Below are 14916 nucleotides of genomic sequence, written 5' to 3' on the forward strand. Positions count from 1 at the left end.
CCATGAAGTTGTACTTTATATTAATCTGATTTCTGGCTCCAACAACAAAAAGGCTGTTAAAACTGTCAACATATGGTCCTCCTTCTCGTTATAATGACCTATAAGCTTCCCCTGGCAAAACTCTATTGTATTTTGTCTACATATTATGTTTGTATATTGTTACATATATTTTGATAAGTCACTTGTGATTTGTATCCTTTTTTTTTGCAATAAAGATGACTTCAAAAAAAGACTACGAATGAGCTGTTTTTAGACAGTTCAGAACAGTGTTTTCTGTGGGAGATGGGAACTCCCTTTGGGGCGGACTTTACATGCACAAAAAAGATTTATAATAAAGGAGAGGGAAAAAGCCGAAAATCATAACCACCTCTTATATTTGTATAGTCCAAAGAACAATCATGAGCACAGCAGGTTTTTTAACACCACAGAACCACTACAGGGGTTAGTGTATCGGGTTAGTGAGTCACTGATGTGGTATGAACACAACTGTTATTAAGCATAATAGTAGTGGGAGGTAATAGAGCTATTTGTAGACAATATGAACACAGAACAGAGAAGATTACATGACCACCTTTAGATTTTGTATCCAGCAATTGACAATAATAGTCATCTTCCGGCATTTCATCTCACACATCCCTCTTCAAACAATCCCGTTCTGCCTCTTTCTACTTTCATTTTGTTTGCTTCTTCACCCTTGTCCCTGCACTTCCGCATCTCAGTTCAATAAAATCAGGAACGTCACTCTTTACTCTTGGCATAAATCTCCAGGATCCTCACATCGACCTTGTTCATCTGTTCTATGCTTCTCAATTCTCACTTTCTACTCGTCCAGCTCATATTTTTTCATCACATACTGAACTGCTAGTGGATTTTCTGATCATATAATTTTATTTGTGCTGTTCAGATGTGATGAAAAGGGAAGGAAGACATGGCTGGTAGTATTGTCTTCAAATAGAGTTGCTAAACACCTCTGCGCACTGAAGTAAGCCATCCGACTGTGTGAGGAAAAAGCTTGTTGATGTGTGCAGGTAGAGTAGGCCTAGAGCTCTCCTGTCTGACTGGTCCACCAGTAGGAGAGAAGTTCAGCCCTTGAGACACAGACCCTCCTTATTTGCATAATGAGGCAGAAATGGACAGAAAGGACAAGCAGAAATAAATACCATTGGGGAAATAAATATAGTTGAAAATTTTTAAAAAAATAAGTCATTAATAAATAAAGTTGAAGATTATAATGGACAATAAATAAATAAGGTAATTATTACAAAGGTGAATAAATAAAGAATCTAATTAAAATTTTATAAATAATTGTATAATTTAATTACTGCTTACATTTATTTACTTTTTTTTTGTGCATTTAATCAGATGCTTATTTATTTATTGAGCATTTATTTATTTCTGTATTTATTTCTAAATTTGTCAGGATCAGTCCTCAAATACTCTTGAGCTCTCTCTGTCTGACTTGCTAAAGCCCTATTTTTGCATCACTACTGTATTTTATCCACACCAACCCCATCTTTCTTCAGCTTCTCCTTTGTTCTTCTCCTTCAGTCGCAGTCTGTGTACTTCCCTCTATGCAACTGCTTTGAATTCAAAGGATTGTCTTTATATAGTCTGTTTTTTGAATTGTTTTTTAAAATTATATTTACGCAAAAGTGCATTCGTATGCATAGCAAGCAAAGCTTTTGAAGTCTCCACCTCTTATTACTTTGACAAAGCTGACAAAGGAAAGAAATGGCTAGAACTTATTGTCTTTAAAGTAAAAGAAAATACTGACTCATGCGCATATACACGACAAAAAACACACACAGACTCAAATGTATCTACATCACTTTGAACAGCCAAACAAACCACAAAACTAACTCTATCAAAAACTTACACTTATAAGCTAACTGAACAAAGACAATCTAAATCTGAGGGCTAAAATCCCTTCAGGCTCTCCACCATGCTCTGTAACACGCTAAACTGAACTTGTCTCTCTTGTCATTCTTCCCCTCTCAGGTGAAGTCTTCCACTCCGCAGTGCCGGAGAAGTTGAGCCTGGCGACAGCCTCCACCCACTGCCATTCCCTGGGAGCCCAGCTGGCCACTGTCGGGCAGCTCTACCTCGCCTGGCAGGCTGGCTTGGACCAGTGTGACCCGGGCTGGCTGGCTGACGGCAGCGTCCGCTACCCTATCAACGTCCCGCGGAAGAACTGCGGCGGAGACGAGCCCGGGGTGCGGACTGTCTATAGCAACCCCAACCGCACCGGCTTCCCCGACACCACAGCTCTGTTCGACGCCTACTGCTACGGAGGTACTGATAAACTTGATGCACTCTCATTGTGGTAATTGCCATGGCAACAAGAGAGGGAAGTCTGGGGACTTGCCTTCCATTCTGGTTATTAATTAGCGCGAGATGTTTGTGTCACACATGAAGTAGTTGCAAAGAGATTGTGTGACATTTGTGTCCCCCCTGGTGGCTTTGAGGGCTTGTATGTTGTGTGTAGTGGGTCCTGAGAGAGAGAGAGACCGCAACACAAAGAGAGACACAGAAGATAGAGAGAGAGAGAGAGAGAGGGCAAAGCAAGGTAGAAAGGGAGAGAGAAAGAGCAAGAGCATGAATGAGACCTACTGGGGTTTGCAGTGACTCTGTGTCTGACCTTGACTTTTATCATGTACCAACTGAGACTGGAAGAAGTTAATTTCATATTCACTTTGGATTGACTTTACACCACATTCTTTTCACTGATATTGCATATTTCATAATTTATCAAAGTATTTGACAATTTTCAACAGACATTTTCATTTTCATCTTTCACAACGTCAGCGTATTCAATTTTCATTTAAGCAAAACATCTGCATAACCCAGTCATTTTAAGTAAACGAGAACAGCATGAGAGCAGAGCAGCAGTGCATTTGTCAAAACAAACAGCTGATGGATGAACCTCTTCATTGTACCAACAGTTGTATGCACATTTAAATGAATGTTTAAAACAAATGATGATTTTCAGATAGCTTAAAGTAGATTAAAATGTTAATATGTTTTCTTTCATAGCATAAATTTGGTTAATGTAAACAATATTGTCTATTCAATCTCATTAATATGGCATGAACACAATACGTTTATTTAAACATGATTTTGTAGAATCCGAGCCACATATCAATCCAGTATGCAGCATGCGCTGTAATTTTTTACATTTACTATTACTATTACTGTTATGTATCTCTCTCTCTCTCTAACTCTCTCTCTCTTTTCCTTAACCTTTTCTTATTATTATACTGATATGAGGTGTCCACATACGTTGGGTTTTGGGTCAGAACTGTGAGATTGTTTTATGGTTTTCCTCTCTTGCCGTTCCTCTCCTCTCCTTGAATGCTCACTCAAGGCGGGGAGAGGATCTCTGTTCCCCAAAACATAGAAACCTGGACTATCTAAATGAGTTTTCATCCCTTTGCTCTGGGCCAGACGACCAAAGCTGCCCTAGGCAGCAGGTCTCTGGACCAGCTGATTTTCTGTTGTAGTAATTCTCTGTCATTCTCTTTTATTAATAAATTCTTCAAATACAATGGTTTGTTGTAACTCAATTATTCACTCAATCCCTCACCAGCAAGATGCAATTTCCACGACACATTTAACTGGTTAACAGGTTTAATGCGATAGGAGGACAGTGGTAAAGTTAAAGGTTCAGTGCTGTGTTGTGTTGTGAGGCTGCAGATAAAACAGGTAAAGTGATAACAGTGCTGTTGCTTTTTGGTGAAATGCGGCTGTTGTGTGTTGCAGCCCACCAGCCAGCAGGGGTCCAGGCTGCAGAGGCACAGGATTTGTACCAGCCAACCGCCAACCCAGCAGCAGAGGCCATCTCCTCAGTCACTGAAGCACAGACTAGTGACCCCTTTTTTAAGACCTCCACCTGGACTGGCCTGGTTGACTTGGACAACGCAGGAGTTCACTCCATTGCTGGAATCAACAACTCCTCGGAGATCTCTGAAGAGCATGTAGTCGTCCACTTAAGGCCAGAGGAGGGCTGGGGTGGAAAACAGAATGGACCCAGCCAGGAGGAGTCTGGTGGCCCAGTGGATAGCAACAGCTTTGGCCTTTCCGACCTCGGGAGCCTGGAGAGCCATGGAGGTTCTGCTCATGAAGAAGAAGATGGTGGATATTATGGTTCATCTGACACCCCAACATTTTCCTCCATAGCTTCTTCCACTCCCCAGCCTCAGACCAGTCACAGTGTGTTGGCAGAGTTTGTTAACACTCTGATGAGGCCCTTTAAGTACTGGACTGAAGGTAAGGAGACAGAAAAGGGACCTTCAGTGCTTGATGAAAAAGCAGGAGAGAACCAGACACAGGGAGAATCATCCACCAGAAACCTGAGTATACCAAAACCCAGTGGAAACAAGGGCAGCGTGGACAATGCCATCAGGGAGCACAGGAGTGATAGTCTTTCCTTCAGGGCCCCTACCAGCAGACTACCGAGTCCAGAGGAAGGTCTGTCTGAGCAAGAGAAAGAGGTGATGCCCCTGATTCGTTTAGTGCCTGCAGTCCAAAGCACAGGGCAAAGTGACACCACCACTCAGCCAGGAGAACGAATCTCCAGCACATCTGCTTACAGCCCTCCATCTGCTGTTAACGGTATGAGCTCAACATTGATTTTGTTTGTGCCTGTGTTCTTGTGTGTATTTAGGGCTCACCTTTAACCTTTCAAACTAATAACTGAGTGTGAAATTGAGATAGAAATGAGGATGAATTGAAACTGTTGTGTGTAGTGTGGTGCATTTAAATGTCTCTGGTAAATATAGGATCTGTTTATGTCGTGCTTAAACAGTCTGTGTCTCTCTGTTCTGCTCTCTCTTCTTTTCCCTCGAGTATGCTATAATATATTCCCCCGCAGGGCAATTTGAAGTATCGCTGTAGATTTAATTAAACAGTAATTGCAAACAAACAAAAGGGGCATACCACATACAGTAATGCAAAATGTCAGAGTGGAGACTGTTCTGCCTTCATTCTCATATTTATTGACTGTGCTGTGTTTACAGGACAAGCTGTCAGAAAGAATACATGCTAAGCTTGAATTTTAATCCACTTTGATGCTATAAATGGTTTGCTCACATATGTATTTTTTGCTTGGACAGACCTGAATCACAAATTACAGCTTATTTTTAGGAGTCAAAGAATTATTAGTATTAGACTGAAAAATGTACTGTTATTAGCTGTGAAGAATAAATTCAACAAAGCAACTTGACCAGACATGGATAGGAGTTGAAGAAATCTGTGTTCAGACACAGAGAGAGAAATACTGTAGGGATTATGAGAAGGCCAGGGATTCATTGTTTGTGTGTGTGTGTGTGTGTGTGTGTGTGTGTGTGTGTGTGCTTGATGTGTGCAAGCTGAAGAACCTGGAGGTCCAACATCCACAGTGGAGTGAATTGCCCTCAGGAATGGTGTGGCACAACACACCCAAGGATAAAAAAGTCACCAGGTCACAGTTTTCAGCTCATGTCTTCTTAAAAGCACCCTGACACGAAACCCAAAATCACTTCCTCCAGTTTATAACTGCAGGGGTAAAGGTAGACTAAAGATTAAATGAACGTCTCGTGGCTGCAAGGTTGCTGGACCAATAAGTACTGGAGCAGGGCACCTACAGAAAAGCCATAACGGCTCAGAAACTGATCTTCAGCCAAAGTAGAGAAATGTACCAGGTAGAAGCTAAAAATAAATTGTACCACAGCCTTGGGTGGAAAAAGTCAGCTTTTCTTTTAATGGCCACCACAAATAACACATCCTTAGAATCAGCTGAAGGGGAGGATGCAAAGAAAGTGTAAGACTTTCCCACAGACAGCCAGAAGAATAATTGAATAAAGGAGATAGGCTTTTCTCACCTGGCAATTGCCACCTTTATTAATATAAATACTCACTGCTGTGCTACCTGAAGTCCGATGGCAACCCCCAAGGTATTAATGAAAATCCAAGCTTTAGTCCGCATGCATTATTCACAGCTGTATCCAATTAACGTGGAGGTTGGGCTGCACTGCCGTTCGCTCTCACCTCCATCTATGTCTCTGCCAATTAGGCCCCAGCTCTCTGAAGGTAGGCAGTAATGATCACTACAGAGAGGATGAGCAACACAACATGGGGGATGAGTAGAGTGGGAAAGAGGGAAGAAAAGGGGGAGATGGAGAAAGAGAGGTGGAAGAGTCGTTTCTTCCTTTAATGTTGCCGTGATGAAACGCTGCCCAGCTGATGTGTCTTCTTAAACTAGCATCAGTGAGCTGAATTAACTCTGTTATTGCACACCGCAGGCTGTCCCTTGGATCTCAACACTTCTTTGTAACTGATGGTGCCGTGTTGCCTCTTTGATTGAAAGGGATGCAAAGCTGTGCACTGCAAGAAAGATTAGAATTTAAGCACTGAATAAAATAATTTGGAAAATTTGAAGAAGGTCTCTGAGTATAGAGCAATAACTTCAATTATTTCCCGTGCAAATCAAAACATTCAAATCAAACATTTTATTTCATGAAGTATTATTTTGTGAAGCTCCTAGTGGACCGATCTGCATCCAATAAAAGCATGCAAAAGTCCTGACTGTCTGTCAAGGAAATGCATGTCTGCTTCACACTGGTCTCGTCAACCACACAGACTGAATTTATGTGATAGAAGACAGTGGGGTCTCTGGGATGACACTCAATGTAGATGCTCCCGACATGATTCACATGGCCATGCAATAACTTCTCCTCAGTCTTTTTTATTAGATGCCATATCTGCAGATGGGCTGGGGTGGTACCAGCACCAACTCTCTCTCTCTCTCTCTCTCTCTCTCTCTCTGTCTCTGTCTCTCATTGTCGGCCTCCACTTTCACAATTTAATATCATGTCTGCCTGACCTGGGGGATTCTCTCAGCCCGTTTACTCCTGTAAAGTGGAGTCAACACAGCAGAACCACTCACAGTAGAAGCACACAATTACTGTCTGAACAGGGTTTATTATAAGTTTGTTTTGCAACGTTTCACTGTTGAGTTGTGACTTTTCCACCAAGCCTTCCACCAACAGATTTACAGTGTCAGAGCTGAACTTTAACCATGCTCTAAACAGCACCATGAAATCATCCAAACCTATGTCTAATTGTCTCATTTTATTTATTACATGGGTCATTACGTAGATGATCAAACCAGATTAATGTGTTTAATTATTCTCACTTTCATCAGTGTGTGTAGTAAAAGTATGTAGTTAGCTATTTGGATTATTAATAGGACAATTACGCAGCTCTTATGGAAATGAACCTCAGGCTCATGAACCTAATTTGGGCATAAGGCAACAGCGGACCTTCTGAATAATTTACATACATTTTACTATTTTATGCAACATATTTGTGTATGTTCTCCCTCTCATGCTAATTTGTTGTGCTGGGTTATTTTGCACCCCCCTGTACTTTTCACACATGTTAACTGAACTGGGGGCAGCCAAACCGAACTGAGCGATGATGATGGTAGCAACACTAGCTGGGCCTCTCAGTAACAGGACTGCACTGCTGCCCTAAAAAAAAACACACCGGCCGTGAGTCACACATGCAGACAGAATGAATAATTGATGTAGTAGACAGTCTGTGGTTTAAAGTCGTAAGCTGATAAGGTACAGTGGACCACTTCATCTAAATAAACAGGTCTAGATGGAGCTTGCTGTGGCGCAAGTCATTTGCTTATCGTGTTACAAGTGGTCCTGTGTTTTTTTCACATGGCTTCTCTCACCACAGTCAAGTGTGTGAGGCTGTTTGGGGTAAAATAATCCACAGGGAATAAGAAAACAGGGACAGAGAAGAGAAGTGTGAAATTGCTTTCCTTCCATCCTTTTGGTGTGTTTGTATCTGTGTGTGCATGCGTGCATGCGCGTTTTTATAGGCTTCCACAAGGGATGGCTCCCATCTTTGTCTACAACAACTCTAACAACTTTAGTAGCGGCCCTGATTGGCTCCACTGGTGGGGAAAAGAAGCCCAAAACATCAAACTGTGCAGTAAATGAGTTAACTGCTAGTCCACAAAAAAGCACAGTTTGTCTACAGCTTAAAATACACATGGAAAGGAAATCCAAACTCCCAGTTACATTTGAATTTAGAGGTTATTGGGTGGCAGGAGATCCTCGGAGAAAGGATCTGATCTGCCTGAGAGGCCAGCTTTTGGAGAAAATAATGTAATAAGTAGGCTAATCTGCAGCAAAGGTTTATTGTGGAGGTTTATCCTGACTGGTACTTCCATGCACCGGTTTTGAAGGGAGTTTTAAACCTTCCAGTGTTTGTCTGTTCCACGAAGTGTGGGCAGGAAAAAGAAATTACAATTAAGACAAATCAGTGAAGTAGTTCACACAATGACAGAAACCCATACAGGTGCTCACACCGCTGATCCTAGCAGACTCTTGTTTTCATAATACTTTTGAAACTGTGCTCCGTGCAAGAGTTATATGGGCCTGTCACGTACTACAGGCTTGAGTTTTAATTGCTTATTCCACATCCATAAAATTAAATCCTCCCCCGCCCTCACCACCCCCATAATATAATCATATTAATTAGTCTATTCTGTCTCTTTGTTCCCCGTAGAATTCACTGCATCAAGTCCCAACGAGAGCCCACCACCCAGTGAACATGTCAACTTATCTGGTCCTCAGGGTCCCAGAGGAGGCCCAGCCTTTGCTCCAGCCCCTGGAACCCACTTTCGGTGGGCCATCAAGTCCATGCGTGGCTCCAAACTAGGCCCCCCTGGAAAAGTGGACTATGTAGGTAAAGGTCCCACCTGGGAGCCTATGGAAGCCAAAGCAGGGCCACTCGAGGTGATGACCCTCCCCACCTCCCTTCGACAGGACAACCTGGAAAACTATTCAGGCCAGGGGAGGGACCAGGATGGAGAAGATGCTAACACTCCATCAGCTGCCAGAACTGCCTCAGGGCAGGAGAGGGAGATAGAGGGGAGCAGTGAAGGGAGCAACGTTCCTGATGGGTTTGAATTGAAAGTGAACAACTTGGACAGCAGTGGTGTCAAACTGAGTCCTGAAACAGAGTCTTCTCTCCGCCAAAGCCAGACTGAGCTTGTGACTGTGGCAGAGCACACTACTCTGTCCCAGTGGCAGCTAGTGGAACAGCCTACCACCCTACCTCAGGGCTCTCAGGAGCCAAATACCGCAGAGGAGGCCAGGGGCGAGATCCTTTACGTCCGCCGGCCAACTGACAACCTCTCCTCTGCTTCTTCACAAAGAGTAGAAGGTTCAAATTCAGGTTTCACGCCAGTTTTCAGGAAGCATAGCAAAGGCACGAGCCGAAAGGAGATGGTGACCTCCACACCTGAAGCCCTAATGCAGGTGCTCACAACCTTTGAGGTGACCACAGTGGAGCTTCTGACAACCAGCAACACACAGAGGACCGATCCTTCTACCACAGCAACCACTACAGAAAATTCCTCAGACAGCGCCACCACAGAGGAGCCATCGATTTCCATTTCATGGATTCAGGAAGAGAGGGAGAAAACAACAAGCACGCCCAGCCAGCAGGACCACATCTCAGATACTCCTGCACCCAGTGAGGGATCTCAAACGACTACGGGTGTCATTCAGTTAACTACCTTCGCATCAGACTCCAACATTGGCGCCACAGAAATGGAATCCAGGTCTGCTGTGTCTGAGTCCTTCGTGGTTGGAAGTCGGTGGACACCTTTCAAAGGCGTGAGCTCAAAGTCAGAGGAAAACAAAGCTTCGGCAACGGCAGACGACAAAGACACAAACAACCCTTTCGGCATTCTGGTACCCAACTGGGCCTTCGGGCTCATCCCATCAGGTACGTAAGCTCCCCGACGATCCCAACGAACAATGAACTTCACTCTCATTATTATCTTCATGATTATAAGTGATTATCTAATCGTTTGCGATTTATTTAATTATGTATGCCACTCAGTGTGAACCAGAAACATCATTCACATCATCGCTGTCCTGAGGTGATATACAGTACAGTAACAGCAGTATGTTAACAATGCTGCATGCCCTCCACCTGAGTTCACAGCTCTGCAAACCAACTCAAATATACACACCTCTATTTCCTGACTGTGTCTGTCTCTCGTTGTTCCATTCGACATCTCCACTCTCTCTCCTTCTCTGACATACATCATGCATTCTTAATCCAGGCTTGTTCTTTCTCTTTGCCTTCACATCCTCCTCCTCTCTTTTCCCTACCTCCCACGTTGGCATAGAGAGACAACTCCAGACAGCGAGGCAGTGCACTGAGGTGAGACCAACTAGGTCTTAGTGAAGTAATTAGTGGGTCAGAGTGAGTGCAATTAGGTGAGCTGGGGAGAGGCAGAGATCCTAGTCCCCAACAGATCAATGTAGACACAAACTACAAGATGGGACTTGTAATTGACTGCGGCCTCTTCTCCTTTCTCATTTTCAAGTTTGTCCATGTTCCCACGGCTCAACTTTCCTTTCTCTGCACTCCATCCCCAAGCTTGTTGTTCACAATAATAGCAGTGTCTGTGTTGTTTGTCTCAGCGTCTTCGCATTGATTTCTTTTGATAGCACTGTATTCTTAAGGCCACTCGTCTTGTCCAAATTTGTAATCTTGGCAACCAAAATGTGTTTACGTAATGTTTAATTTGTCTGTTTTGTATTGTGTGTTTCTGCTGAACTAATGCCACTCATTCATCCTCAGCTCAGTGCGTCTGGTATTTTCTGGGGTTTAAAAATACATTTTTTTAATTATGACTCGGATCATTAGTCATCCTGCACAGTAAAGTGCATTTCTAAGACTTATCTATCTAACACCACAACACATCACATGAAGAGGTAGCTGTGTTTACATGAAGCCTCTTATGCCACTAATAATGAGAATAACAGCCTATTCAGAATACATACGCCTCATGTTAACGGCTCATCACTCACACAGAAATTAGATTCTGTCAAAAGAAGTGATGTAAACATTTTGCACTGTGTTTGAAAGACAGAAATGTATCACGTAATGTGAAATGACTTCCAGTTACTGTTGTGATGTTTTTTGAATAGCTGTACTCTTTATTTTATTTTTCTTTTGTCTTTTTGTTTTTACCTGTTTGCCCACTTGACTTACATCAAAGACCTTTGGTGTTTGGTCATTTAATGATTATTGTCTGAGTAGTACAGTATGTCTTTCCCAGCAGAACCAAGCGGGGGACTTGCCTTCTTCCATTCAATTACAGCAAGAGGAGGATATTCTAATAAAATTGTGGTTTCAGTAGAAAGTGCAACAGCAAACCAATAACAGTGCAGAGGCTCAACACAGGGCCGTCTTGTTTGCTTGAGGTGGAGCATTGAATGCTTACTCTGGAGCATGCCCATGACACTGATCTTATCATTTAATTTAATGAACATTCAATTCAATTCAATTCAATTCAATTCAATTTTATTTATATAGCGCCAAATCACAACAACAGTTATCTCACAGCGCTTTTCATAAAAGAGCAGGTCTAGACCGTACTCTGTGATGATATTTACAGAAGCCCAACAGTTCCCACCAAGAGCAAGCACTAGGCGACAGAGGCAAGGAAAAACTTCCTTTTAAGAGGCAGAAACCTCGAGCAGAACCATGGCTCAGGGTGGGCGGCCATCTGCCTCGACCGGTTGGGGTGAGAGAGAGAGAGAGAGAGAGAGAAAGAGAGAGAGAAAGAGAGTGAAAGAGAGAGAGAGAGAGAAAGAGAGAGAGAGAGAGAGGGATGTAAGGAGAGAGAGAGGGGAGGGAGGCAGCCTACACAATATACACACAGAGGTACAGACAGCGAAGGTAATGTTGCTATAAACTAAATGAAAAATGGTACAGATATTTATAATAGTGTTAATGGTAACCATCGTAATGTTAATGATTATAATAACAATAAGACTAGCAACAATAGTCGTTGCAGTAGAGGGTGTCGAGCAGGAACACGGGGGCAGCAGGCGACCCGCAGCCACAGATCCAGACTCCACAGCTCCAGAGCCAGAAAACCTGCAGGAAGTGATAGGAGGAGAGAGGAGAGGGACGAGAAAGCACAAGACTACCAGAAAGGGGAGAAGTTGTGTTAGTAACATGCAATAATGGGATAAGGTTGCATACAGAGGGAGAGAAAGTAGAGGAGAGAGGAGCTCAGTGCATCATGGGAAATCCCCCGGCAGTCTAGGCCTATAGCAGCATAACTAAGGGATGGTTCAGGACTACCTGAGCCAGCCCTAACTATAAGCTTTATCAAAGAGGAAAGTCTTAAGCCTACTCTTAAATGTGGAGATGGTGTCTGCCTCCTGAACCCAAACTGGAACCTGGTTCCACAGGAGAGGAGCTTGATAGCTGAACGCTCTGGCTCCTAGTCTACTTTTGGAGACTCTAGGAACCACAAGTAACCCTGCATTCTGGGAGCGCAGTGCTCTGGTGGGGTAGTAAGGTACTATGAGCTCTTTAAGATAAGATGGTGCCTGACCATTAAGAGCTTTGTAGGTAAGAAGAATGATTTTAAATTCTATTCTGGATTTTACTGGAAGCCAATGCAAAGAAGCTAAAACAGGAGAAATGTGATCTCTTTTCCTGGTTCCTGTCAGAACACGTGCTGCAGCATTCTGGATCAGCTGAAGAGTCTTAATGGACTTTTTCGAGCAGCCTGATAATAAGGAATTGCAGTAATCCAGCCTAGAAGTAACAAATGCATGGACTAGTTTTTCTGCATCATTTTTAGACAGGATGTTCCTGATTTTCGCAATATTACGTAGGTGAAAAAAGGCGGTCCTTGAAATTTGCTTAATGTGGGACTTAAACGACATGTCCTGATCAAAGATAACTCCAAGATTCCTCACAGTGGTGCTGGAGGCCAAGGCGATGCCATCCAGGGAAACTATATCTTTAGATAATGCGTCACGGAGGTGCTTAGGCCCCAGAACAATAACTTCAGTTTTATCTGAGTTTAACATAAGAAAATTGACAGAGAGTCACAGCTCTATTGAGCCAAGTATTCCCATAGCTCTCAGTAGTTACGACTTCATGAGCTTCTTTAATGATAAAATTCTAGCTATTAGAGACAAAATTCACCAAGACCTGCCCTCAACTGGCACCGACTTATCTCTAAACTCAGGAACCTTAGAAACAGCTGTAGAACCAGATACATGTTTAGACTGTTTTGCTTCCCTCAATCTTTACCAACTAACTTCAATAATTTCTTCATCTAAACCATCAACCTGCCTCTTAGACCCCATCCCGACTAGGCTGCTTAAAGATGTTTTACCCTTAGTCAGCACCTCTATACTAGATATGATCAATCTATCTTTATCAACAGGCTATGTACCACAGTACTTTAAAGTAGCTGTAATTAAACCTCTTCTGAAAAAGCCCAAACTTGATCCGGATGTTTTATCAAACTATAGACCTATATCTAACCTTCCATTTCTCTCTAAGGTTCTGGAGAAAGCAGTTGCTAAACAGCTGTGTGACTTTCTACAGAGCAATAGTTTATCATGAAGGCTAATTTATATTTCAGTCAGAAAAGAAACATTTTGGCTGATGTAATTGCAGCTGAAGGACACTTGCTTTCCTCAGCTTGAATGGCGGCCTGTTTATTACACAAGGAGATGAAAAGAAAACAGCACAGGAGTACAAGAGTACATTTTTGTCTTTATCAGTATTTCTGATGGTGGCATTTGAATGGACTGAGTGGCCCTGCTCTTGTTGAGTGATTAGAAGCATGAGGCGCCTTCCTCTGGGTGACCTTTTATATGTGTCAGTTATAGTACAGAGAAAATTACCGCAATGGTTGTCTGCCCATTAAAGCAGCGAGATAGTGACAAAGAAGGAAGGAAAGGGCAGAAGGATGGACAGCCCTGAGAAGGACAAAGTGGGATAGAGAGAGGAGGAGAGTGGTGAGTGTGTCCTCGACGATGCTTTAGGCGGGAGTACATACACCTCTTTAATCAATGATCAGAGACTACACTAGCGTAGCCCAGTGGGCCTCCAGAGAGCACATTGTTCCTTACTCATCTTTTTTTCCCTTCCTTCCTTCTCTCCTCCTTTCTTTCTTTACATTTCTTTGCTTCCTTCCGATCTTCATTCTTTGTTTTTTATCAGAACAGTCTCAGCCCCTCTGTGTCCTATTTGGCCATATATCAGAGTGATAAGACGCTGGTATATAATGCCACATCCAGCTTTCCAATTCCCCATCGCTTTGGCCTCCAGCTAAACCCACACAGATGGGTGGACATACACACACACATAAAAAAGAAAGATACGTGAAGAAGCACCAGCATGCCAAGCTTACTCAGGAGTAAACCTCGATAATCCATCCCACAAGCCGCACCATCACACACAAACACACACGCACAGAGATATGTCTTAATCCTTCGCTGTGAACACTGTGAGAAAGTAAACACGTTCCATTTTCTTTTTCAATTACTCATATCTTAATTTCCATATTGTATAATCCTAAAGACAGCATTTATGGAAGTTTGTTACACCACAAAAAAAAGTTACAAAAGTGGTTCATAGTCCAGAGAATCCCAACAAGCATGGAAGTTTACCGGATGGTTCGTAGCACTGGCATCCAGCCGTTTGGGGTGACAAAGCAAGGCGGGAGTATACAGCAATGTTGGCTGTCTGTCCACCCTTTAAATTACCTACGCCAGTGTGACACTCTGGCAAACAGGAAACAGGATGCCTCTGAATTATAGCCATTTTGACTAAAGCCTTGTCCCGGACTCAAGATGGATCAGACCTCTGGCAGCATCAATAACACAGCAGCCAGCCCTCAACCAAATTAGAGCGTTAAATTTGAAAAGAGCCAGTAGATTGAAGTGAGTGTGTGTGTGTGTGTGTGTGTGTGTGTGTGTGAGAGTGTGTGTGTTTGTGTGTGTGTGTGTGTGTGTGTGTGTATTTGAGGGGGAAAGAAGGAGATAAATGGAGACAGGGGCAGGCTGGCGTGGCATATTA

The 14916-nt window shown here is 43.0% G+C and overlaps 1 protein-coding gene across 2 annotated transcripts in view; it reads left to right on the forward strand.

Annotated features, from left to right (window-relative positions):
* The window catches only part of ncanb (neurocan b), a 187216-nt gene that overhangs the window by 96628 nt on the left and 75672 nt on the right, over positions 1-14916 (forward strand). For both annotated transcript variants that reach the window (XM_038716258.1, XM_038716259.1), the window contains 3 exons: positions 1999-2292; positions 3760-4611; positions 8563-9789. In XM_038716258.1, coding sequence (XP_038572186.1) covers positions 1999-2292; positions 3760-4611; positions 8563-9789 — 2373 coding nt within the window. The remainder of the gene's footprint in view (positions 1-1998; positions 2293-3759; positions 4612-8562; positions 9790-14916) is intronic.

The sequence above is a fragment of the Micropterus salmoides genome, unplaced genomic scaffold, assembly GCF_014851395.1.
Source record: "Micropterus salmoides isolate LMB-PRFRI ecotype aquatic unplaced genomic scaffold, ASM1485139v1 Ms_hic_scaffold_13, whole genome shotgun sequence".
NCBI lineage: Eukaryota > Metazoa > Chordata > Actinopteri > Centrarchiformes > Centrarchidae > Micropterus > Micropterus salmoides.